The 25,992-nt window shown below is 48.3% G+C and overlaps 1 protein-coding gene across 3 annotated transcripts in view; it reads left to right on the forward strand.

Moving 5' to 3' along the window:
* The window catches only part of CCDC33 (coiled-coil domain containing 33), a 344,384-nt gene that overhangs the window by 238,298 nt on the left and 80,094 nt on the right, over positions 1 to 25,992 (forward strand). For all 3 annotated transcript variants that reach the window (XM_039492199.1, XM_039492200.1, XM_039492201.1), the window contains one exon: positions 180 to 353. In XM_039492199.1, coding sequence (XP_039348133.1) covers positions 180 to 353 — 174 coding nt within the window. The remainder of the gene's footprint in view (positions 1 to 179; positions 354 to 25,992) is intronic.

Genomic DNA, 25,992 nt, shown 5'->3' on the forward strand with positions numbered 1-25,992 from the left:
GAGGCAGCTGGGGGTTTCTGGGCTATTGGAAATCAGGCCTGAGAGGTCTTGATTTCTAAGAAGCAAACACAGGAGAGACTATGGGTTATTCAGAACCCAGTCCCCCTGCTCTTTTCAGCTCTGATCCATTGCCTACAGCTAAGCTCTCTCCATCTAAACTGTATTGTTGTTTTTTCCAGAGACCGGATATGTTTCTCACATTGTCCATCACTGACACTCTTCCTAACCTGGATCCCAAACTCCTGGGGAAGATTGGGGCGATCAGAGAGCCCTGGGCACAATCTTCCTCTCTTGTACCATATGCTTCCATCAAAGGGGACAAATCAAAGTTAGCACTTCAGCCCCCGGACGAGGTAAGTTCTCTCCTTTCCCCAATGACATAGATTGCCTACATAGGACTTAGGAGCATTGCACAGGTGCGACATTCCTCTCTGGTGTTATCTGGACTGATGATCTGTTAGGCTTCTCCAGTCCTGGTCTTTGAGAGCCAGCTTTACCCAACTCTGCTGTGAGAACCCCCACTCCTGGGCTGTTCACACAGTCTCTGGCATGTAAGCTGCTCCCAGCTACTTGCAAGCGAATGACACTAGACAATATCTCCGGTCCCAGAAACAACCCTAGGAACCTGTGCCTTGCAGTGTCCAGTTATGCCCTCTGGACGCTGCAAGTTTATATACGTTCGTCAATTTAACAAAGAAATTGATATGTTCCAGGCTTGTTATCCCAAGGGGAGCCTCTGACACACTTCAAACCAAACATACTGCTTCAGGTAGAATAAACAAACAGATTTATTAGCTATAAAGATAAATTTTAAGTGATTATAAATCAAAGCATAACAAGTCAGAGTAGTTATCAAAAGAAAAGAAAATATAAGCACACAGTTTAAACTCTCAACTCTATTAGACTAGGCAGCAACTAGATTAAGCAGTTTTTCTCACCCCACTGGATATTGCAGTCCTTAGTATACAGGTTTGTTCCTTAAACCTGGGCCAATCTCCTCTGTTGGAGTCTTTTCTTCTTCTTTGTGTCTTGGTTGCTTGCAGCATAGGTGAGGCAGGAGAAAGGCCCTATATGTGTATACTCTGTTTGTTTTATACCCTCAGTCCATGTGCTTTTGGAGCACAAGTCCAGGCATGTCTGGGGGGCATTGATGAGTCTCTTCCTGCAAGGCTGAGCAATTCCCCTGGTTGGGGCCTCATGCAGGTGAGTCACTGCATTGTAGCTCCCTTGCTGGACAATGGCTGTTGATGGGGTGAGAGGCGCTTGGTGGCCACAGGAAATAACTCCAGTGGGGCGGGGAGCTTTGCAGGCCGCAGCAAATAACTCTTGCAGGCAGTGTGTTTGAGACCCCTGATCTAAGGGGACAATTGGCCCCTTACTAAAACTTAGTGGGGGCGGGGGTTGGTTGGCCATCTCCCACTACCAAAAGGAAAGGTTGATGGGAAATCAGGATCTTGAGACTGACCGTCCCAGCAGCAATGGGGAGAGGCCAATACTCCAGATCAGCCTGATTGACAGGGCAGGCAGGCTAATGAGGGAGTCAGGAGGCTGGGGGTTCCCATCCTCCTTGTGAGCGGAACTGCCAGACATGCCAAACCCACGCAGAAATTGGGCTTGTTTTTGGCTTCATTGGCTTGTGAGTTGCTTGTTGGCTAGTTTTTGGCTTGTTGCTTGTTTGGCTTGTAGCTTGTTGCTTGTTGCTTTTTTTTTTTTTTTTTTAATCGGCTCCCGGCAAGCAGGGGCAAGGGGTGGGGAGAGAGTCAGGGGTGCACAGTGGGCCCACCACAGGCCCAGACTGCATGTCGGGGGAATCTAGTCACATAGAGTGCTGGGGTTCTTAGGGATTGGCTTGTTTTGGCCTTGTTTTGCAATGGGATTAGCTTGATTTTTGGCTTATTGTGAAAGTGAGGGTACTTATTTACCGCGTGAAAATTGGCAACTGTGGGAACTGCCTGGAATAGAGTAGGACCAGACTAAGGAGAGAGCAGAGGCCTGAGCTGAGCTCAGGAGCAGGGCCTCGCCAGCCAGAGAGAACACGAGAAGCAGCCCAGGGAGCAGGTCAGTGCTGTGAGCAGAGCCACAGAAGCAGCTCAGGGAACAGGTCAGTGCTGGGAGCAGAGCTGCAGCAACAAGAGCCAGAGAAGCAGCCCTGGGAACAGGTCAGTGCTGGGAGGAGAACTGCAGCAACCAGAGCCAGAGAGGTCAGATAAGCAGCCCAGGGAGCTGGAGGCAGAGCAACAACAGTGCTGGGGCTGGAGTTGGGGCTGGAGCTGGAGCAGTATGGAGCTACGTGCAGTGAGCAGCTGGGGAGAGTGAGGGGAGATCCTGAGCAGTGGGCCCAGTGCAGGGAGACACCTGCAGCCAAGAGACCTTGCAGGCCAGACATGGAGGGGGATGATAACCTCGATGGGAGGGAGGAGTGGACAACGCTGTGGGGAAGGACCCTGCCACCTAGAGCCTGAAGGTGTGTGGTCACCACCAGAGTGAGTGTCTGACCTGCAGCATCTCTGCAGCACAGCCAGGGCCTGGGCAGGAGGCCTTGGACTTGTGAGGAACAGACTGTGAATCACAGAATCATAGAAGATTAGGGTTGGAAGAGACCTCAAGAGGTCATCTAGTCCAACCCCTTGCTCAAAGCAGGACCAACACCAACTAAATAATTTGTCAAACCGGGCCTTAAAAACCATTAAGGATGGATATTCCACCACTTCCCTAGGTAACCTATTCCAATGCTTCACCACCCTCCTAGTAAAATTGTTTTTCCTAATATCCAACCTAGATCTCCCGCACTGTAACTTGAGACCATTGCTCCTTGTTCTGTCATCTGCCACTACTGAGAACAGCCGAGCTCCATCCTCTTTGGAACCCCCCCTTCAGGTAGTTGAAGGCTGCTATCAAATCCCCTGTTCTCGTAAGTCATGTGCCCCAGCCCCCTGATTACTTCCATTGACCTCTCCCCAATTTTTCCACATCCTTTCTGTAGTGGGGGGCCCAAAACTGGATGCAGTACTCCAGATGTGGCCTCATCGGTGCCAAATAGAGGGGAATAATCACTTTCCTTGATCTGCTGGCAATGTTCCTACTAATGCAGCCCAATATGCCATTAGCCTTCTTGGCAACAAGGGCAACTGCTGACTCATATCCAGCTTCTCATCCACTGTAATCCACAAATCCTTTTCTGCAGAACTGCTGCCTAGCCACTCGGTCCCTAGTCTGTAGCAGTGCCTGGGATTCTTCTATCCTAAGTGCAGGACTCAGCATTTGTCCTTGTTGAACTTCATCAGATTTCTTTTGGCCCAATTCTCCAATTTGTCTAGGTCCCTCTGTATCCTATCTCTACCCTCCAGCGTATCTACCTCTCCCCCCAGCTTAGTGTCATCTGCAAACTTGCTGAGGATGCAATCCATCCTATCGTCCAGATCATTAATAAAGGTGTTGAATAAAACCAGCCCCAGGACCGACCCCTGGGGCACTCTGCTTGATACCAGCTGCCAACTAGACATTGAGCTATTGATCACTACCCACTGAGCCCGACATTCTAGCCAGCTTATAGTCCATTCATCCAATCCATACTTTTTTAACTTACTAGCAAGAATACTGTGGGAGACCGTATTGAAAGCTTTGCTAAAGTCAAGATATATGACATCCACTGCTTTCCCTATATCCACAGAGCCAGTTATCTCATCATAAAAGGCAATCAGGTTGGTCAGGCATGACTTGCCCTTGGTGAATCCATGTTGACTGTTCCTGATCACCTTCCTCTCCTCCAAGTGCTTCAAAATGATTTCCTTGAGGACCTGCTCCATGATTTTTCCAGGGACTGAGGTGAGGGTCTGTAGTTCCCTGGGTTCTCCTTCTTCCCTTTTTTAAAGATGGGCACTATATTTGCCTATTTCCAATTGTCCGGGACCTCCCCCAATCGCCACGAATTTTCAGAGATAATGACCAATGGCTCTGCAATCACATTAGCCAATTCCCTCAGCACCTTCAAATGCATTAGATCTGGACTCGTGGACTCGTGCATGTCCAGCTTTTCTAAATAGTCTTCAACCTGTTCTTTCACCACTGAGAGCTACTCACCTCCTCACCATACTGTGTTGCCCAGGACAGCAGTGTGGGAGCAGACCTTGTCTGTGAAGACCGAGGCAAAAAAAGCATTGAGTACTTCAGCTTTTTCCACATCATCTGACACTAGGTTGCCTCCCCCATTCGTTAAGGGTCCCACACTTTCCCTAGCCTTTTTCTTTTTGCTAACATACCTGTAGAAACTCTTCTTGTTACCTTTCACATCCCTTGCTAGCTGCAATTCCTGTTATGTTTTGGCCTTCCTGATTACACCCCTGCATGCTCAAGCAAAATTTTTATACTCCTCCCTAGTCTTCTGTCCAAGTTTCCACTTCTTGTAAGCTTCCTTTTTGTGTTTAAGCTCACTGAAGATTTCACTGTTAAGCCAAGCTGGTTGCCTGCCATATTTGTTATTCTTTCTGCACATCGGGATGTTTTGTTCTTTAAAATACAGCCAGCTTTCCTGGACTCCTTTCCCCGTCATATTAGCTTCCCAGGGGATCCTGCCTTTCAGTTCCCTAAGGGAGTCAAAGTCTGCTTTTCTGAAGTCCAGGATCCGTATTTTGCTACTCTTCTTTCTTCCTTTTGTGAGGATCCTGAACTCAACAATCAACTGCCCTGACATTCCAGCGATGGCTGTTTGTGGTTCCCTATGCCCACAGAGCAGAGTGACGGGTTTTCCTTTAACCTTTCCCATTTTTCCCTTATTTTTTGTAATTAGTTGCTGTTTAATAAATTGTATTTGCTTTGAACTATATGCAATATGGGTCAGGGAAGCATCTAGTGCGGAGAGAGCACACTGGAGTGGGGACACCCTAGGCCCTGCCCTAAGTGACCATGGCAAAGTTGGGGGTTAGCCAACAGGAATACAGACTTGTTGGGGTTACGAGGACTCTGCCACCCAGGAGTATGGAAGGGGAGCCCTCGAGGTCAGGCAGGCCTCTGAGTAAAGGGAGTGAGAGCAAGGACTCAGATCCTTTCGCTAGCCCATTTCACTGGGGTAGTATATAAGCCAGGAAAGTTCCCCACAAAAGCAGGACCATTCCCCCGCTTACATTTAGGTTTGACTCCTGTGGGATCATTAGAAACATGGATGGTTATTCCTAGATCCAGCCCAAGAAGGGCCAGGGCTGTAGCTTTGGGTGACTGGCCAGGGAAATGATCCAGCTGCCCAGCAACAGGATAAGTGTTCCCCAGCTGGGTCTGGTCAAACAGGAGTGGGCGGGGGGCACTGTCCTAGGGAGAAGAGGAGGCTCTCTGGTAGTAGAGAGGGAGCTGGCCCAGAGTAGAGAAGGTTGGACTGGAACCCGGTTGTGGGGGAGAACTGTAAGAAGGCTTTAGTCCTGGATTGGGGATGGAATGTCAGGGCAGGTTAGTGGGTACAACTGGGAGGAGACATGAGGTGAGAAGACCCCATATCCTCTCCTATGGAGCAGACCCAGGTCCAGAAGGAGGCACCCAGGGAATTCGGCAAGGACCAGAGGACAAAGGGCCTCTGTAGGTCACTGACCTGACAAAAGGATGGAGGGAAGCTGGTGGGGAGTGTGAGTTCTCAACTCTGAAGGGCTGGGAGTAGGTGGCGAGAGTGATTGATTGGTGCCACTCTGGGAAGAGACTGAGAAGGCCCAAAGCTTTGGGGTTGACTGTGTGGGTGTTGATACTGTGAAGGAGGGGGGCCATGTTCTTAATGACCTGACATGACAGACAATATTTCAGGCATGGAGCTCCTGGCTGAGATGTGGGGTGTGCGGGAAGAGGAGGGATGATTGCAGGCTGACATTGTTGGGGACTTGCTGTGTGATCCCTTCAGATGTAGGGGCATGGGCTGCTGAGCTCTCAATGCTGCTACTCGGGACCACCATTACCCCACTGCCTGCACAGATGCATGGCTCAGGAAAGAGGGGGAGATGAAATGGGAGATGTGAGGAGCCCAGGAGGGGCAGTAGCTGTGCAGGTTGCACTGCCTCATCCAGTAGGGGAGCTCCAGGCCTGTCCTGAGCACAGAAGCCACCTGCTTTGTACCGTACCCCAAGAGAGCAGTAGGAATAGTCATTAATGCTTAGGGCAGGGGTTCTCAAACTGGGGGTCACAGGGGCATCTGCAACACAAAGGGTAGGGTGAGAAAGAGGCACATAAGGCCTGCGATGGGGCACATAAGACCTGTGATGGGGAGAGGAAAGACCCTGAACTGTGGAGACTGGAGCATCACTAATCTGACTGCAGTTGTGATGGGTGTGCTGGTGCTGGGGCCATGTCATCAGAAGTGCCATCTTGGAGAGCGGTTATTATGTGTATTGGCTTAGTGCCTAGAGGCCAGGGACCGTAGTGTGCTGGGTGCTGTGCAAACATAACGATGCCAATTCCCTGCCCTGAAAAGCTTACAACTGATGTCTCAACAAACAGACAGACAGAAGGGTAAGAAGTAAAACTGAGGTCCTGAGCATTTGTGGTCATCAGAAATCTCCTGGCACTTTTCAGAAGAGCTGAGGTGTCAGCCCTCATGTTCTAGCCCAGTTCCAACTCAGGAATCAGATCGTTGCAGGCGCAGCTATTTCAGTTGGATGCTCTCTTCTTCTTCACTTCTCTTCCTAAATGGTTGTGTGCTATAGCTGACTCTGTTAAACAGCTGCTGCTGTTCCTCCCAGGAGATGGTTGCATTTCTATGGCAGGGGAATGTGTGGAAAAACTGTACAGTCCTACCAGACCCTCTGAGATGAAAAGTGCTAAGGAGCTGAAAGGTAACAGTTAGGACTCTGGCCCTTGGAGCAGACATGGGGGAAGCACTCACAGTGGGTGGCTCTATGCAGGAGCAATGCCAAGAACTGGGACAGGGTAGAAGTGACATGTCTACATGCAGGAGAGGGGCTGCTTGCACAGTGACACATGGCTGTCACATGGGGATGTGGAAGTGCAGTGTTTTTCATTGTCTGCTGAAGCAGTGTCTGAAAGGTAGGGTGGGAAACTCAAAGACTATGAAATAATCATGGCTCACTGTGACTTATTCATGGCCATTGCCTCTTCTCCACTCTGGGAGCTGCTGGGAACAGGCTTTTTGCTCTTGGTGACTTGGGGATGCTGTGGTTGAATACTTCCAGTCCGGGCATATCCCCAGCCTCACCACCCTATCTCAGCTTGTGTAATATGGCACTGAGAAGCCCTGCCCACCTCCACAGTCTGGTCATGGGGCAGACTGCGGTGATGGGTGGGCTGTAGATACACTGCCACAAGAGCCAGGATCCCAGGGGGAGAGGGGACATTGATTTCAGACTCTTTAAAGAGCCTGGTTTTGATCGCTCTAATCCTGAACAAACCTACAAAAGCCTTTCCCAAGTCATGCCCTGTGTGTGCTCCCCACTACACCTATCCCCACCTCCGCCATTTAATTAGGGGCATTTCTTCCCTCCTTTCCTCCTCTCCACTGCTGGGCCCGGAGCTCTCTAGATCTAAACAAATGGGGGAGGAGGAAGAAAATGTTGGAACTAGGCCATTTGTGGCATGGATTTAAATATTCATCAGCCCATCAATAATCCATGGAGCTAAACTCTGTTTGAATGTTGCAGTGTCTGCATGTGCCCAGCAGGAGATGAAGTTTGCTAACAAGACCTTTCCTGCAGGGAAGGGAACGGGGAGCTCAGCTCTTTGTTCACAACGTGTTTGGAGGGCTTTTTTCCAAGAAAAACAGAGCTCCTTTGAGCTCTTAGACCAGGAGCTCAGCTGCAAGGTGTGCTGCTGAAATGCTTTTCATAAGACGATTGATGGGGATGTGGTCTAATGCAGAACTCTCTGGGGCACACATGGCACATAGGAACTACCAGACTGGATCAGACCTGAGGTCCATCTAGTTCAATGTCCCATCTCTGACGGGGACGGGGCCAGCACCAGAGGCTGCAGAGGAAGGTGTAAGATCCCCCAGTTGCAGAAGTGGAATAATCTCCCCATTACATAAATCTCATCCTGAGCAATAATAGAGACTGGCTTAAGCCCTGAAGCATGACGTTTGATATCTCTTCAAAAACTTTGTTAGCATCAGTTATTCTAAAGCTGGATGCCCTTGCTATCCATATAAATGTTCAATCCCCTTGTGAAACTCGCTCTCATTGCTTAGTGGGCCAGGGCTGAGTCCATGTCTGTTCCCGACTGAGAGCAGGACCTGAGATACACCCCCCCTACCCATCTGAAGTTTCTATATCCATCTAGATGTCCCCTGATATCGGCATCTGTTGTGCTGGGGCTATCCATACACATAGCAAGAGAGAGGCTCCTCCAAAGAGCTGACATTCTAAATAGGCAGGGGGTAGTAGACAAATAGACTATGGCAGGGCAGTCTTAAACCCAAGTGTGAAAATAGCATAGCAATGACGCCATTCCTAGCATGGGACTCAGAGGCCATAGACATCTGTGTAATTAGTTCACTCTCAGATGGTTCCATTCCTTGGCATAGTACATGGGAATTTAAATATGTAGGTTTGCTCATGTGTACATGGAGTTCAGATTCTTGCCCTTCCTCCAATATTTCCCTTTCTGCTGTGAAGTGTGAAGCCACACATCCTCTCTTCAGAATCAGATCCATCGCCCCCCCTCCCCAAAAAAAAAAAACAAGAAAAAATCAGAGTTCAAATCCAGAGCTTTGAAAAAAATTCCCCAGGCTTTGTAGGAAGGTTTGAGTGACAGAGAAAAACGTAAACTGAAGACTTGGTACCTTTTGAATGGGTAGCTATATCATAAAATTGAGGAGAAAAATATCTTATTGCTTTATTAAAATATAGGAACATAGGAATTGCCTGAGTGGATCAGACCCAAGGTCCATCTAATGCAGTATCCCACTTCTGACAGTGGCCAGCAGCAGATGCTTCAGAGGAATGTAGAATAATCTGCTCCCCACATTGGTCTCATCCTGGTCTCTAATAGCTGGAGATTGGTTTAAGTACTCCAGAACAAATTTGTAGTCCTTAATGACAACTCAGGGTATTCTTGTTATCTATACAGATATCCAATTCCTTTTGGAATTTTGTTAAGTTCTTGGTCTCAGCAGCTTCCTTTGGCAATGAGATCCAATCTAATCACACTTTGTGTGAAATATATCCTTTGATCAGTTTTGGATTTCACACCTTTTTATTTCCTTGAATGTCCTCTTGTTTTTGTGTGATGAAACACAGAGAACAGACACTCCAATCTCCCTTCCCTATCCCATTCTTTATTTATATACTTTTAGCACATTCCCTCTTATTTGTCTCCTTTCTAAGGTAACACTTCACACACTTCACATCCTTTCAATCTCTCCTCATAGAGTTTTTTCAAACCCTTGATCCTTCTCATTGCTCTTCTCTGAACCCACTCCAGTTTTGCACTATTCTTTTGGAGATGGGGTGACCAGTCCTCCACATAGGATCTCAAATGAGGCCACACCATTGAATTAGATAAAGGCATTATAATATTTTTGATATTATTCTCCATCCTAATCCTTATGCATCCTAACATCTTCTTTGCTTTTTTGACTGCAGAGGTCTCCATTGAGCTGTCTGCTTTGATGCCCACATCGCCTTCTTGAATTGATAGCTAATTTAGAGCCAGTTAGATTTAAGGGAAGTTTACATTTCTCCCTCCCATGTGCATTACTTTGCATGTGTTGACATTAAATTTCCATTTGCCATCATGCTGCCCATTCACTCAGCTTGTTTAGGTCTCTCAGAAGTTCTCCACAGTCCTCTCTGATCCTGACTAACCTAAATTACTTTGAGTGATCTGCAGATTTTGCTACCTCACTGCTCATTTCCCTTTCATGATCATTAATCAATATATTAAACAATGTGAGACCGAGTATGAAACCCTGAGGCCTACACTGTTCACCTTTTGTCCTGGTAAAAATTCGCCATATAATCTTACTCTTTGCTTTCTGCCTGTTAGCCAGCTTTTAATCCATGGCAATACTTTGCTTCTCACTCTGTGACAACTTAGCTTCTTTAGTAGCCTCTTGTGCAAGGACCTTGTCAAAAGCCTTTTGGAAGTCTAAATAAATTGTGTCAACCAGTTCTCCTTTATATATACACACACATACACACGTAGGCTGTTGGGGGGGACACACAACTACCCACTTCATCCTGCCCTGAATTAGGACAGCTTTACGCTAGGTTGGGTACAAAGCTGCCCAAAAGCCAGCGGTTCTGTGTGATGGCTTGGCTGATGGCAAACAGGAGGGGAAGTGACCCACAAGACAATCTCTAATGAACATGTGATCTGCTTTCTGAGTACATTGCGAATCCCTGCGCAAAGGGGGGCTGGGGGTTGTTCTGCTTCGTGCATCATCACTGCACTGTCAGCTACATTCCGATTGTGTGTAAGTGGCAGGTTTTCAGAAGGATTCAGCCCACTGGATGGGTGCAGAGCCATTTTGAAAATGTGGCCAGAGGTGTCACAGAGAGAGCATCTGGATAGTGAGGACTTTGGAAAATTGGCCCATGTTCAGATGGGGAGGGATAGCTCAGTGGTTTGAGCATTGGCCTACTAAACCTAGGGCTGTGAGTTCAGCCCTTGAGGGGGCCATGTAGGGGAAGAGTTTTTAAAAAAAAAAAAAAATAAAAAAAAAAAAAGTTGGGAATTGGGCCTGCTTTGAGAAGGGGGTTGGACTAGATGACCTCCTGAGGTCCCTTCTAACCCTGATATTCTATTATTCTAAATATGAGCTGTGTTCATTTTCAAATCAGGACTGATGTGTCTAGGTGATCTAAATGTTCAATCCTGAACAGGGCTGCCAAGTGGGGCAATTTGCCCCAGGCCCCACAGGGGCCCCCATGAGAATATAGTATTCTATAGCATATAGCATATAGCATATATTTTGGGGGGCCCAAAATTGCTTTGCCCCAGGCCCCCTGAATCCTCTGGGTGGCCCTGATCCTGAATCCATTTAGCAAATTCTTTCCTATTACAACTGCATTATTCTCTGGACTTCGGGCACCGCACAGCGCCTACGCTCCATAAAATGGATAACTGCCATCCTCAAACCATTGGTACTGACAAATTGTGCTGTTGTGTGAATAATATCACCCTGAGCTGCAGTAATGCTTCATGCAATCTCTCCATCTGGTTTTAAAATAACATGTCATTAAATCTCAGCCATGGTTATTAAGAATCATGGGAGGTGGGAGCAGAAATACTGTATTAGGTTGTATTTAAATACACTAAATGTATGCAAAGCAGGGGGCTGCAAAACCACTTAAATTCAGATTTACCAAATTGCATGCATAAATATCCCAGTTCCAGACCTGGTCACTGCTCCTACCGGTGGCTTGTGCGCACACTTGCAGTAATTGCACATGGGCACAACTCTGTGCATCTGGCTCTTAACATAAACTCAGGAAATACAGAATGAAACACCAAAAGGTAGAATATATAAGATGTGGGTGTGTGCATGATGTGCGTTGGTATGTGTATGTCCACTACAGTGTGCATTAGTGGGTGTGTCAAGTACACAGTGTGTGTGTGTGCATGTATCTAGTATGATGTGTGCAGGGGCGGCTCCAGGCACCAGCACGCCAAGCATGTGCTTGGGGTGGCAAGCCACTAGGGGTGCTCTGCCGGTCGCTGTGAGGGCGGCAGGCAGGCGGAGGGTCTGCTGGTCCCGCGGCTTCGGCGGACCTCCCACAGGCGTGCCTGCAGAGAGTCCGCTGGTCCCACAACTTTGGCGGACCCCGCAGGCAAGCCGCCGAAGGCAGCCTGCCTGCCGTGCTTGGGGTGACAAAATGCCTAGAGCCGCCCCTGGATGTGTGTCTTTTGTGTATGTATCTAGTTTGGGGTGGGCATATATCTAGTACAGTGCATGTGTGTTGCTTTGGTGTGAGTATGTGTCTACTGCCATGTCTGTGACACTTGTGTGTGTGTTTAGGACAGTGTGCATGCATGTTGTGTTGGTGTGGGTGAGCCTATGTGTGTTTTGCATTGGTTAGTGCATGTGTCCAGTACCATGTGAATGTGTGTAGATTTCTTGATGACATTAATGCATTGCTTTGTGAAGTCTGCTTGCCTGCACTTGGTCAAAACTCTGGTCCATTTCTCAACCATCAGCTGACCAAGCCCAGGCTTAAAAAACTGTGTGTGTGTGTGTGTGTGTGTGTGTGTGTGTGTGTGTGTGTGTGTGTTCCTGCTTGCAGCTTTTTCTGAAAAGTAGGAAAAATGCTGGCAATAAAAACAAAAAACAACCTTGGAAAGAGCTATTTTTCCTCTAGCCTTTTTTTTTATTCCAACCAATCCACTGAGTTTTACTGCTTCATCTTTCATTACAGCAATCACAGTCTTATACATAACGTAATAAAAAACAGTGTATCAGTAGGTGGATATTGCTGGCCTAGCAACCCTTATGTAAATGTACTGCAGAGAGCATTCCAGCACCAGACGCACTGCAAGCGGGGAAGGGGGTTCAGCGGTCAGGTCTCAGCCCCTTGGGCTGGGTTTGACATCTAGTGAGCATAAGCTCTTACCAGCCACAGTGGGGCTAGAAATGCCCCAGGCTGGTGCAGTCATGGTGAGAGGAGACAAAGGGAGTGTCAGGAATGGCAGAGTAGGTAAAGCATGGGGCCCAGTAGGAGAGAGCAGAGGCCAAGGTGGAGGTAGGGGCTGATTGCATCCCAGTGGATGGCAACACTGACATTGCCACAGAACAAATTCACTTTGCAGCCCTTCTATTTCCTATGATTTCCCTCAGCTCTCCATTCATAGCCTGCCAGAGCCATGAATGGCAGCAGCTCCTGTACTCAGCTATCTATAATAACACTATGCACTTAGGACCAATCCAAAGGCTGCTGCAGCCAGTAGAAAGATTCTCATTGACTCCAGTGTTGGGCCAGACCCTTATATAGCACATTTACAAAGCAGGAATATTACTGGGGTGCCACTGAGCCCCCTGACCCACCAGCCTGGGCTCCCTCTCACACTGTACTACTGAGACAAGCTGCAAAGCCCTCCAGCCCGCACTTTCACCTGCATTTATACACGTAGGGGCACAACCAGCTGCAGTTACATGCAGGCTCTCTAACCACCAGCTTCCCAGCCTGGGATTCCAGAGCAGTACCTTCCGGTGCTGGTCAAATCTAGCCAGTATATGGGTATAATACCCGGTCTGCCTCTCCCTCAATGTGAAGTGTACCATGCACACTTGTGGTAACCAAGCTGAGATTTTCCCCAGACACCTTAGTCAAAAGGTTTGGATTAAAACATAAAATAAGTTTATTAACTACAAGTGATTATAACTGATAGCAAACAGATTAAAGCAGATTACCTGGTAAATAAACAAAACTGAGTTTAACATACTAGGATAGGTAGGATACAAATGAGCAAATTCTCACCCTGAGTGATAAACAGGCTGGCAGATTCTTAAGGCATAAACTGCCTCAGCTTTGCAGCTTGGGTTTTTTCCAGGTTTTTATACACAGGCTAGAAATCCCTTTGGCCTGTGACCATCACTTCCCCCCTGTTCAGACTTTATTCCTCCGGTGTGTCCGGGTGTGTTGTTGTAGGGAAAGTGAGGTACTATCATGATGTCATTTCCCCCCTTTTTTATCTTATTCCCACTTGCAGGAAAGCTCTTTTACTGTGACCTGGGTCAAACAGTTCCCATTGTGTAGTGCTATCTCTGAGAGATTTCTGTTGTACACAGTCCCTGGGGTAATCCCTGTTTTTGTGTTCTTTTTCTCAATAAGCCATTAACATTGTTTGGCCTTTTTACTGTTGTACCTGAAAGGCTGCTTGTGGGTGTTTTCAACCTCACAACGTGTTTCAGTAACACATACATAGCCAAACTTCATAACGTCACATACAATGATAGTACATACAATCCAACGAGATATTAATGTCTATCAGATACAGACTTTTAGAATGATACCTCACAAGGCATACTTAGCACAAAACATATCCTCATTACATGACAGTGGTGAATATTGGGGTGCAAGGGTGTCACACTGTGCACTTAGGGCCAATCCAAAAGCCGCTGCAGCCAGTGGAAAGATTCTCATTGACTTCAATGTTGGGCCAGACCCTTACATAGCACATTTTCACCATATTTTCATAGCACCAGCCCAATGTCTGTAAATAAAGGATGGGATGGTACCATCTGGTGTATTGGGAGAGGCAAAGTAGCCTGGTTTTGTTCTGCATCCAGATTCTTGCAAACATAATGCAAGAGGACAATGTAACCCTTTTGCAAAAAGATTGTGGCTTCAAACAGCAAAATTCTGTGCCTCTTCTGTTTTTCTTAGTGACAATGTCTATTTTTGTTCCTTTGCACAGAACAATGGGGGGAAGGGGTGAACACTTTCCAGTCTGTGAAAACTTGATCTTTTTTTTCCCCACCTTAAGTGAGTATTATTTTCACTTGGCTTCAATTTGAACAGAAGAACTTTCAAGAGATTTCCAGATGCACTAGCTAGGTTTGTTGTTTTAAGTACCTACAGCTATCCTTTCAAAATACCTCTGTGTGTCTGAATAGAAACAGCTTCCTGACCATGCTGTGAATCAGGACTGGCACCTGCGAATAGAACAGGATGCACATAAGAGACTATAGGAACATTTACAGTCCCATTGACAATCTAGCTCTCCTAGAATGTTCCAGGTTCAGGGACTGGGAAACACTCATCTGATCATAGCCAAGTGTCGGTTTGCCTGCTCAGCCAAACTTATCAACTGGGGCCTGTAATGAACATAAGAACATAAGAATGGCCATACTGGGTCAGACCAATGGTCCATCTAGCCCAGTATCCTGTCTACTGACAGTGGCCAATGCCAGGTGCCCCAGAGGGAGTGAACCTAACAGGTAATGATCAAGTGATCTCTCTCCTGCCATCCATTCCCCACACTCTGACAAACAGAGGCTAGGAACACCATTCCTTACCCATCCTGGCTAATAGCTATTAATGGACTTAACCTCCATGAATTTATCTAGTTCTCTTTTAAACCGTGTTTTATCGTCCTAGCCTTCACAACCTCCTCAGGCAAGGAGTTCCACAAGTTGACTGTGCGCTGTTGTCATAGGTCTCACCCCCACTTGGAGCTGTTGGGTTCCAATGTGGGGACCTGCCTTGGTTTCCCTCTAAACTAAAATCCTAGTTTAGATCTAGTAAAAGCTGCCACCACCCAATCAGGAATGTGGATTGGGACACAGTCCTTCCCCAAAATCCTTGGGGATCCCAAGAGCCCCAAATCCATGGAGTTCTTACACCCAGGAGAAATAAACCATTCCCCCCTGTTTCCTCCCCCCTCCCTTTTCCTAGGAGAGATACCGGGATCTAACTACAGAGGGATACCTCCCTCCTCTCCTTTCCCTGAGAATCCTCCCAAGGAAAGACCAACCAAGTCCTTAATAGAAAAGAATTTATTAAAGAATAAAAAGAAAGTAACTTGTCTCTGTAATCCAAGATGGAACAATACAGGGTCTAAACTTATCAATCTCTGGAGAGAATCCCCCCTCCTTTCTTTCTCAGTAAAAGCAAAGTAACAGCAAACAGAAATAAAGAATTTTCTTCAGCCAACACACAATTGCAAATGTAGAAATCAAATTATAAGACTAATCCGCCTTTCTAATTAATACTCACTATTGAATAGTAGAAACTACTCCAGGAGAACTTGGAGACATGACTGGCCTCTCTTAGATCCAAAAAGAGAACGAACACTTACACAAAGAACACAGACAAAGGCTTCCCTCCACAGAGATTTGAAATTATCTTGTCTCTGATTGGTCCTCTGGTCAGGTGGTCATCAGGTACTGCATGTTAACCCTTTACAGGTAAAAGAGACCTTAACCCTTAACTATATCTGTTTATGACAGCTGTGTGAAGAAGAACTTCCTTTTATTTGTTTTGAACCTGCTGCCCATTAATTTCATTTGGTGGCCCCTAGTTCTTGTATTATGGGAATAAGTAAATAACTCTTCCTTATCTACCTTCTCCACATCACTTATGATTTTATACACCTTTATCATATCCCCCCTTAGTCTCCTCTTTTCCAAGCTGAAAAGTCCTAGCCTCTTTAATCTTTCCTCATATGGGACCTGTTCCAAACCTCTAATAATTTTAGTTGCCCTTCTCTGAACCTTTTCTAGTGCCAGTATATCTTTTTTGAGATGAGGAGACCACATCTGTACGCAGTAGTCAAGATGTGGGCGTACCATCAAGTTATATAAGGGTAATAATATATTCTCTGTCTTATTCTCTATCCCCTTTTTAATGATTCCTAACATCCTGTTTGCTTTTTTGACCGCCTCTGCACATTGCGTGGACGTCTTCAGAGAACTATCCATGATGACTCCAAGATCTTTTTCCTGATTAGTTGTAGCTAAATTAGCCCCCATCATATTGTATGTATAGTTGGGGTTATTTTTTCCAATGTGCATTACTTTATATTTATCCACATTATATTTCATTTGCCATTTTGTTGCCCAATCACTTAGGTTTGTGAGATCTTTTTGAAGGTCTTCACGGTCTGTTTTGGTCCTAACTATCTTGAGCAGTTTAGTATCATCTGCAAACTTTGCCACCTCACTTTTTACCCCTTTCTCCAGATAATTTATGAATAAGTTGAATAGGATTGGTCCTAGGACAGACCCTTGGGGAACACCACTAGTTACCCCTCTCCATTCTGAGAATTTACCATTATTCCTACCCTTTGTTCCCTGTCTTTTAACCAGTTCTTACTCCATGAAAGGACCTTCCCTTTTATCCCATCATAACTTAATTTAAGTAAGAGCCTTTGGTGAGGGATCTTGTCAAAGGCTTTCTGGAAATCTAAGTACACTATGTCCACTGGATCTCCCTTGTCCACATGTTTGTTGACCCCTTCAAAGAACTCTAATAGATTAGTAAGACATGATTTCCCTTTAAAGAAACCATGTTGACTTTTGCCAAACAATTTATGTTCTTCTAGGTGTCTGACAATTTTATTTTTTACTATTGTTTCAACTAATTTGCCTGGTACTGACGTTAGACTTACTGGTCTGTAATTGCCAGGATCACCTCTAGAGCCCTTTTTAAATAATGGCATTACATTAGCTATCTTCCAGTCATTGGGTACAGAAGCCGATTTAAAGGACAGGTTACAAACCCTAGTTAATAGTTCCGCAACTTCACATTTGAGTTCTTTCAGAACTCTTGGGTGAATGGCATCTGGTCCCGGTGACTTGTTAATGTTAAGTTTATCAATTAATTCCAAAACCTCCTCTAGTGACACTTCAATCTATGACAGTTCCTCAGATTTGTCACCTACAAAAGCCGGCTCAGGTTTGGGATTCTCCCTAACATCCTCAGCCATGAAGACTGAAGCAAAGAATTTGTTTAGTTTCTCCGCAATGACTTTATCGTCTTTAAGCGCTCCTTTTGTATCTCGATCATCTAGGGGCCCCACTGGTTGTTTAGCAGGCACCCTGCTTCTGATGTACTTAAAAAACATTTTGAGTTTTTGGCTAGCCGTTCTTCAAACTCCTCTTTGGCTTTTCTTATTACATTTTTATACTTAATTTGGCAGTGTTTATGCTCCTTTCTCTTTACCTCACTAGAATTTGACTTCCACGTTTTAAAAGATGCCTTTTTATGCAGGTAAATCTCTTCCCATTAGCATGCCTGGATCCATGATACTTTTGGGATCCTGTTCAGGATCCTCCAGTTATTGCTTTAATTATATACAAATTAGAAAGCAAGGGAGGAGGTTGGAGTAAGACATGCACAAAAACCTCAGCCCAGGGATAAAAATACATGCTAGGGCCCCAGATCTTGTAAAGCCACTGATGTCAATGGATCTGGCCCCACATGGTCCAGTGATAGGAGTGGGCAGCATGCTCTATTAGCACATAGCTCATAGCTTTAGGTTATCATCTGGAATTCTATCTCAGAGAACGTTCCCCACGGCCAGGTGAGATGAAAGGATCCCGGTGCAGTTTCTGTTAGGGAAACAAAATATGTTTGCTTTGGCAGTAGAGTTCTGTACCAGTGTGATGCCGCTGGGGGTGAGAGGGGAGTGGGGCCTGCTGCATCTGCCTGTCTCTGCCTCTCACTGAATAGGTTTGTAATAGGCTACAGGGCTCTCATTTCAAGAGATGAATAATTTAGAAGTGGTATTTAAAGATTCAGTAGAGTTTTTCCAGACTCTTCAAACTGGTATAATTTATTTATTTTTAAAGGATTTTCTTTCTGCTTTGCCACTCTTAGTTCCTCATCCTTAGGTTCCTTCAGGCTCCAATTCTTTTGTTCTGCTTCCTTGAGCTGTTTTTTTTTTGTTTGTTTTTGGGTTTGTTTGGCTGTGCCAGCAGAGGTGTGTCTGGCGGGATTGACTGCCATTCATTCCCCTACTGGCATTTCTTCCCCCACACTATGAACTTTCCATGCATTTGATCAAATTATATTACTTAGGCAGGGAAGGCAACATTAACTCAGCTATGCATACCACCCCAAATACATGGCAGAATCAGGCTCTAGATACATGCATCTTGTCTCAGATTCAGCTGCTTAGATTTATCTCATTGAAGCTGGGAATCTTGTCAGTTCCGAGCCATGTAGCTGTTCAGTGTGTGAAAGCTGCCCATCTGTCTTGCCAATTTCTAATCACCATGTGATCTATTGGGGAGGAGGAGAATGCCAGCCATATGGGCTGGGTGATGGGCAGTGTTGAGGCGTGATGTACTCCCAAAGCAGCCACTCCTTGGCCATTTTGCCATGTGCCTCTTGGGCTGGCACAGTCAGAAGTGTCACACTTGAAAGGGGCAGAGGGTTTGATTGCTGCACATTCCAAAGCTTGCTGGGGAGTCCGGGGTGCCTCTGTCTGCAGCTGTCACAATGCCATCTAGTGGCGAATAGTAGCATTCCACAGCCCAACTGAGAAACCTAACCAAAGACATTTCACCTTCTTATACTATGGTGATTGTTGCTCTATAAATAGCAAGGAGAGACTTAGAGAGGAAAGGGCCTGGGCTCCCAAAAACGCAGGGCCTGATGAGGGCTTTTAAAGCCACTGGATGGAGTGAGAAGGGGCTGCCCAAGTACCTGGAGGAACTCTTGCTGACTCAGCCAGAATTCCAGCTGGTCTCCCAGGCAAAGCACACTGGAGCTGCAGTTTTGCTATTCTTTGGAAGGGGGCAACATGCATGCTCATGTGGTCTCATGGGCTGGGGGCAGAGGCATACACTTTGTTGTCCCTTTCTGGGCACAGACTAGCTTTGACAGCACTAGCCTTGTACCGGGCCTTCACTTCCCCCAGTTTGATTGTGGCTAGCCCACAAGGGAGGGGAAAGGTGGCCTTGTGCCTTCTCTGTACCTCATCTGTACCATGCAGGACCAGCCACGATCAGCACATGGGTGACAGGAACATCCCACAGTTCACAGCATCAATTCAGTCTTTTCTTTCCCTTGCATGGTGTGTTTGCATGGGGGGAGAGGGACAGTTGGTGGCATATCAGTTTCTTGTATCCAGTCAGGGGAGTTGAAAAAAGATTCCAGCACCATCAGTTTGTTCCTCCTGCCAAGCATCTGGGAAGCCCCCTTCTGGTGCTAGCCTGAGCTGGGCCTTGGCAAGGAAAGAACACTGTCATCAGAGCCTGCAAAGTGGCTTTCTGTTGTGTGCTGCTGATTTGGGGCCATATGCACCCTCCCCTGTGTCCGATTGCCCAGAAAGGGAGCACTGAGCTGCCTGCCACAAGGCCTGCGCTGGGCCACCACTGGACCAGGTACCCTTTGCCACAGTAGCTGAGTCACAGCGTTCACTAGAACAGGATTCCACCCAAGTTCAGGGACTTGCCCATCAGTACTTGTCCCCAGCCCTCCACTGCACCAGCCTGTGTCCCTGCAGTGCTGTTCCCTTCAGCTACCGCCCATGGCCACGCAACATAGAGGATATTATGATACTACTTGGGCACCTTCTCTCTTGGTGCAACCAGGGCCACTGGGGGGGGGGGGGCAAGTGGGGCAATTTGCCCCAGGCCCCACAGGGGCCCCCATGAGACTTCTCCGGCCCTACCTCCGTCTTCCCCCATCCCCCAGCGCCTCAGCGCACCGTGTCCAGGAACGGCCCTGGACAGAGCTAAAGCGGCGTGGCTCCAGCGGGGCCTGAGCTCCACCCCCCCCTCAGAGCCACATGGTAAGGGGGTGGGGCTGCGAGCTCCGGTCCTGCTGGAGCCATGCCGCTGCAGCTCTGTCCAGTGGCCAGGGCAGCTCCTGGATGCGGCGCGCTGAGGCTCCGAGAGAGGGGAGAGGCGGTGGTAACCCAAGAGTGGCCCTGGACAGAGCTAAAGCGGCATGGCTCCAGCAGGGCCTGAGCTCCTCCCCGCTCGGAGCTGCGTGGTAAGGGGGCATGGCTGCGAGCTCCGGGCCAACCGGCAGGAGCTTAGGCCCCGCTGGAGCCAGGCCGCTGCAGCGCTGTCCAGGGCCGCTCCTGGACACAGCGTGCTGAGGCTCCGGGAGAGGGGGGCGGCGAGGTAAGCAGCATGGCCGGGGTGGTTGGATAAGGGGCAGGGAATCCCGGGGACAGTCAGGGGACAGAGAGGGGGCAGAGGTTCTAGGGGGGTATTCCGGGGGTCTGTCAGGACTTGGACGGGGGGTGGATAGGGGTCGAGGCAGTCAGGGGACAGGGAACAGGGGGGGTTGGTGGGGTCCCGGGGTGGTGCTTGGGGAGGGGGTTTTGCGGGGGCGGTGAGAGGACAAGGAGCAGGATGGGTTGGGGATTCTGAGGGGGGCAGTCGGGGGCAGGAAGTGGATGGGGGTCAGATAGGGGGCAGAGCCAGGCTGTTTGGGGAGGCACAGCCTTCCCTATCCTAAAGCTCATTCAACAGTTTGAGGCTTGCAGACGGCTATTTAACACAAAGAGCCAAGCTGTTATCTTTTCCATGGGGGAGGGATCACATGAGAAGAGCAATATCCTACACCACCTACCTCCTTCCCAACCCTACCAAGAGAGACCCCCCTCTCCTGCATTCCCCGAGGCTCCAGAGGGGTTAATTCAGTGGTTCTCAAACTTTTGTCCTGGTGACCCCTTTCACATAGCATACCTCTGAATGTGACCCCCCCTCTTATAAATTAAAAATACTTTTTTTATATATTTAACACTATTATAAATGCTGGAGGCAAAGCAGGGTTTGAGGTGGAGGCTGACAGCTCGTGACCCCCAGTGATAACCTCGTGACCCCCTGAGGGGGTCCTGACCGCCAATTTGAGAACCCCTGGGTTAATTTAATTTTAGCACCCTGTGTCCATTCACATGCATGTGCTATTTTGAGCATTTCAGTTTTCACAACATAGGCTCAGCCCAGATTCTGGAACGAGCTCAAATGCTCAGTTCGTGGAGTATATACATAAGCTATACTAAAGACAAACCCACAGTAACCGTCTCCAGTTTGTGAGGGACCCCATGGAGTCAGTCTCTAGGAAACAGATACATTCATGGAGGTTAAGTCCATTAATGGCTATTAGCCATGATGGGTAACGAATGGTGTCCCTAGCCTCTGTTTGTCAGAGGGTGGAGATGGATGGCAGGAGAGAGATCACTTAATCATTACCTGTTAGGTTCACTCCCTCTGGGGCACTTGGCATTGTCCATTGTCGGTAGACAGGATAATGGGCTAGATGGACCTTTGGTCTGACCCAGTATGGCTGTTCTTATGTTCTAAGCTAAATGAACCCAAAGTTATGGAGACAGATATGAGTCAAGGAAGCCAGCAGAGTATCAGAAACCTGGAAAAAATCTCTGATTGGATGGGCTCAGGCATTTGGTCACCAAGTTGAGATGGTTCAAAAGTTTTGGATTTTTTTTAAGCAGAATTTTTTTATTGTTTCTTTAAACAAACACAGCAAGCAGCAAATATTTGGCCACATACTTCTGAAACCCCAAACCATGTTCAGGTTTTGGCAGACTAATTTCAGCTTTTCAATTAAAAAAACCACAACAAATTTTGAAGGAAAGCAGACATTGTCCGTGATTTTTTTCTGCTTTTTAAAAACCCCTAGTTTTCGATCCAAAAAAAGTTTTGATGGAAAATATTTGTCCAACCCTTTTAATGAGCTTTAGTGCCTTTTAGCACTAGCTGATGCTGAGAACCAGTGATACCTTGTAAAGGTGACTTGAAAAGAAGTTTTCTCAAAACTGGGTTTGTGCCAAGATGCAGAAGGTTTTTAAATGTTTATTTTTTCCAGGGCTGTGGGGGGGTGGGGGAGGCAAGTGGGGCAATTTGCCTCGGGCTCTGCAGGGGCCCCCATGAGAATATAGTATTCTATAGTATTGCAACTTTTTTTTATGGAAGGGGCCCCTGAAATTGGTTTGCCCCAGACCCCCTGAATCCTCTGGATGGCCCTGGGTGCAACTGATTCCCCTCCACATCACACAGCAGAGGGAAGCAAACAATACATAGCCTGTGTGATGGGTTCCCCCCAGGGTGCCACCTGGAATTGGGGTACCACTGAATCCCCCTGACCCACCAGCCTGGGCTCCCTCTCACATTGTGCTGCTGCGACAAGCTGCAAAGCCCTCCAGCCTGCACTTTCACCAGCATTCACACAGGTAAGGACACACCCAGCTGCAGTTACACGCAGGCTCTCTAACCACCAGCTTCCCAGCCAAGGACCCCAGAGTAGTACCGTCCTGCCCTGGTCAAATCTAGCTGGTATATGGGTTTTACACCCGGTCCGCCTCTCCCTCAATGTGAAGAGAACAATGCACACTTGTGGTAACCAAGCAGAGATTTTCCCCAATCACTCCAGTCAAAGCTCACTGCTTTGGATTAGAACCGTAAAATAAGTTTATTAACTAGAAAAAGATAGCTTGTAAGTGATGGTAAACAGATCAAAGCAGATTACCTAGCAAATAAACAAAAAATGCAAACTAAGTTTAATATACTGAATAGATTTGATATGAATTAGTGGATTCTCACCCTGAGAAATGATACAAGCAAACTGCAGATTCTTAAGGGGCAAGCTGCACTTGCTTTAAAGCTTGGAATCCCCAGGTCTTTCATACATAGGCTAAAAATCCCTTTGGCCTGAGTCCAGCATTTCCCCCAGTTCAGTCTTTGTTCCTCAGATGCTTCCAGGAGTCTTCTTGTGTGGGGAATGAAAAACACCAGAGGATGTTACGCCCTGCCTTATATAGCTTTAGCGTATGGCTGGAACCCTTTATTTCAAAACTTGGTTCCCAGACTGGTTTGTGGAAAAATACTGACATCCCAAGATGGAGTCCAGAATCATGTAGCCTAGTCACAGAAGCCACAGAAGCCATTACTTACAGGCTATCTGGAGTGTTCTCAGGAAGGCTCGCCAGGTGGGAAATAAGCTTTTTCTCAGGCCTATTATTTTTCCTAATGGCTCATTGCCCTGAACAGGTCCTTCCCAACCAGCTAGCTAGACTGAAAGCATCTTTTGTAGTGGGCATTACCCAGGTGTAACTACATTTGAAGTACACATACATAGTCAATATTTATAACTTCAGATACAAAAATGATACATGCACACAAATAGGATAATCATATCAAAGACATCTCACATGACCTGTTCTGCATAAAATGCAACATAATTATGCTCAAACCATATCATCATAATATCACTATGAAGAATATGGGGTGCAGTGTCACAGCCTGTACTCTAGCAGAGACAGAATGGGAGCCTCTGGAGAGTGTATCTCAAACTTCGTAAGTCAGAAATGAAATGGCCTAAGGAGTCATCATGTACCCCACTCTTGGGGGCTGTTAATCCGGGTCTCACTGTCTGGTGCAGAAGGAGCCTGTAGTCCGGAGAGGCCCTAGTTCAGTTGGGTGCAGGAGTGGCTACAGATCAGGAATAAGTTGATGCGTGAGCGTGAGGAGGGGATCACACAGGTCAAAGGATCAGGTATCTGGGCATGTTTGAATGTTCAGACTGCAAGATCTAACTGCAGTTGAGAGAGGACATTTTTATAGCTTTATTGAGAGGTATTCCTCCATCAAATTACTCTCATTTTGAATTAATATCTATCCTGTTCTACACTGCATGTGCATTCCAGTATAGCTATCCCAGAAGCGCCCCCTAGCGGTGCGGCCAGTCCCTCTCCTTGGGGCAGCAGCCGGGAGCAGAGTGGGGAAGGGGACGGTCTAGCACTAGCAGCTGCGCCTTCTTCCCCGTGCTGCGGGCCGAGCTGGGCTCCCTGTTGCCCCCAGGGCTCTCAGCAGCGGCGGCAGCAGCAGGCTCAGGTGCAGGGGGTGGGGCTGGCTTCTTGTGCCACCGTTGAGAGCCCCAGGGGCGGGAAGGAGCCCAGCTCGGCCCGTGGTGCAGGGAAGAAGGCGCAGCTGCACTCTGCTCTTTGGCCAGAGAAGCTGGGTGTCTACTCTGCCTGCAAGGTACCTAGCCGGGCCTCGGGGAGCCGCACGGGCCCGCGGAGCGCCGGGTGGTGGGCAGGTCCAGTCCCTGGCCTGGGTAATGGTGTATGTGGGAGCAACCCGGGCACTCCTCCCCCAGCCAGCGCCACCCCCTCCAACACCCACTGACCAGCTACCTTCTCTCCTGTGCAACCCCCACCCCAACAACCCACCCTGTCCTGCTACTTTTGCCTCTGGAAAACCTCCACCCGGCAACCCCCCGAGCCAGCCATGGTCACCCTCATCCCTGCATAAACCTCGGGACTCCCCCTCGCTCCTCCACCGCCTGCCATCTCCCTCCTGCCCACTCCTCCCTTGTGCAAACCGCTCCCTGCCACCTTCACCCCCCTGCAACAACCCTGGGCACAGACACACCCCCGCCTGCCAGCCCCTTGCAACAACCCCTCCTGCTCACTTCTCCCTTGTGCCACACCCTCCCTGCCACTGCACCCCCTGCAATGAGCCCTTTTTGCTTCTGTGCAATCTCTTCCCTGTCACAACACTCCCGCCCCCTCCACCTCTTGGCCACCTCCACCCCCTGCAACAATCCCATGCACCCGCCTCTCTGCCACCTTCACCCCCTGGAAGAGCCCCCATATGATCCCCCTCTTTGCAGCCCACCCCCGTGCCTCCGCTCTTGTGAACATCTGGGCCCCTGGAGGGAACTTGGCCATAGGAAGGCTCTTAAAATAGCTGCCGGAGCCCTGCCACCACCTCCCCAGGGCTCCAGCTGCAGGGCTCCTGGGACAATTTAAAGGGCTCAGGGTGGTAGCGGCAGCCGAAGCCCTGGGCCCCTTAAATCACCGCCCGAGCCCCCGGCTGCTACTGCTACCCCAGGGCTCTGGCAGCACGGCTGGGGTGGCGATTTAAAGGGCTTGGGGCTCCCACTGCCGCTACCCTCCAGGGCCCTTTAAATAGCCACCCGAGACCCGCTGCTGGAACCCTGGGGTAGCAGCGGCGGGGCTCTGGTGATGATTTAAAGGGCCAGGGGTTCCCAGCTGCCGCTACTGCAGCAGAGCCCCGGGCCCTTTAAAGCTCTGCCAGAGGCCAGGGCCCCCTCCGATGGTGATTTAAAGTGACCAGGGCTCCATTGCAGTAGCAGCAGCTGGAGCCCCGGGTCCTTTAAATCACCCCGGAGGCTACCAGCCACCTCGGCAGCTGGTAGCTCTGGGGGTGATTTAAAGGGCCCAGGGCTCCCAGCTGCTGCTATCATAGCCCCAGCCCCGGGCCCTTTAAATCCTTATTTAAAGTGCCCAGGGATTTAATGGCCCTGCCTCTTCCAGTAGAGGCCAAGCCTCTTCTGGTTGAGGCCCCGCCCCCTCCTAAGGACTCCTTTAAGTTACTTTCACCCCTGGGCCTAAGGGTCCTAGTCAATGGTGGTTCTCTGGTTAGCAGCATACCTAGGCCTAGTGGCCATAGTCTCTGAGGAGTCCCCTAGGCTGGGGGGTAGGCAGGCCTAGCGGCCAGAGTCAATGAGGCATCCCTGATTCACAGGGTAGTGGGCCATTCCCTGGGGGAGGGTGGAAGCCTGGGCCCTCCCTACTCTACCAGATCCCAGCCAGGGCCCTATTAATGACAGAGGGTTTTGC

This window comes from Mauremys reevesii, linkage group 10 (genome assembly GCF_016161935.1).
Source record: "Mauremys reevesii isolate NIE-2019 linkage group 10, ASM1616193v1, whole genome shotgun sequence".
Lineage (NCBI taxonomy): Eukaryota > Metazoa > Chordata > Testudines > Geoemydidae > Mauremys > Mauremys reevesii.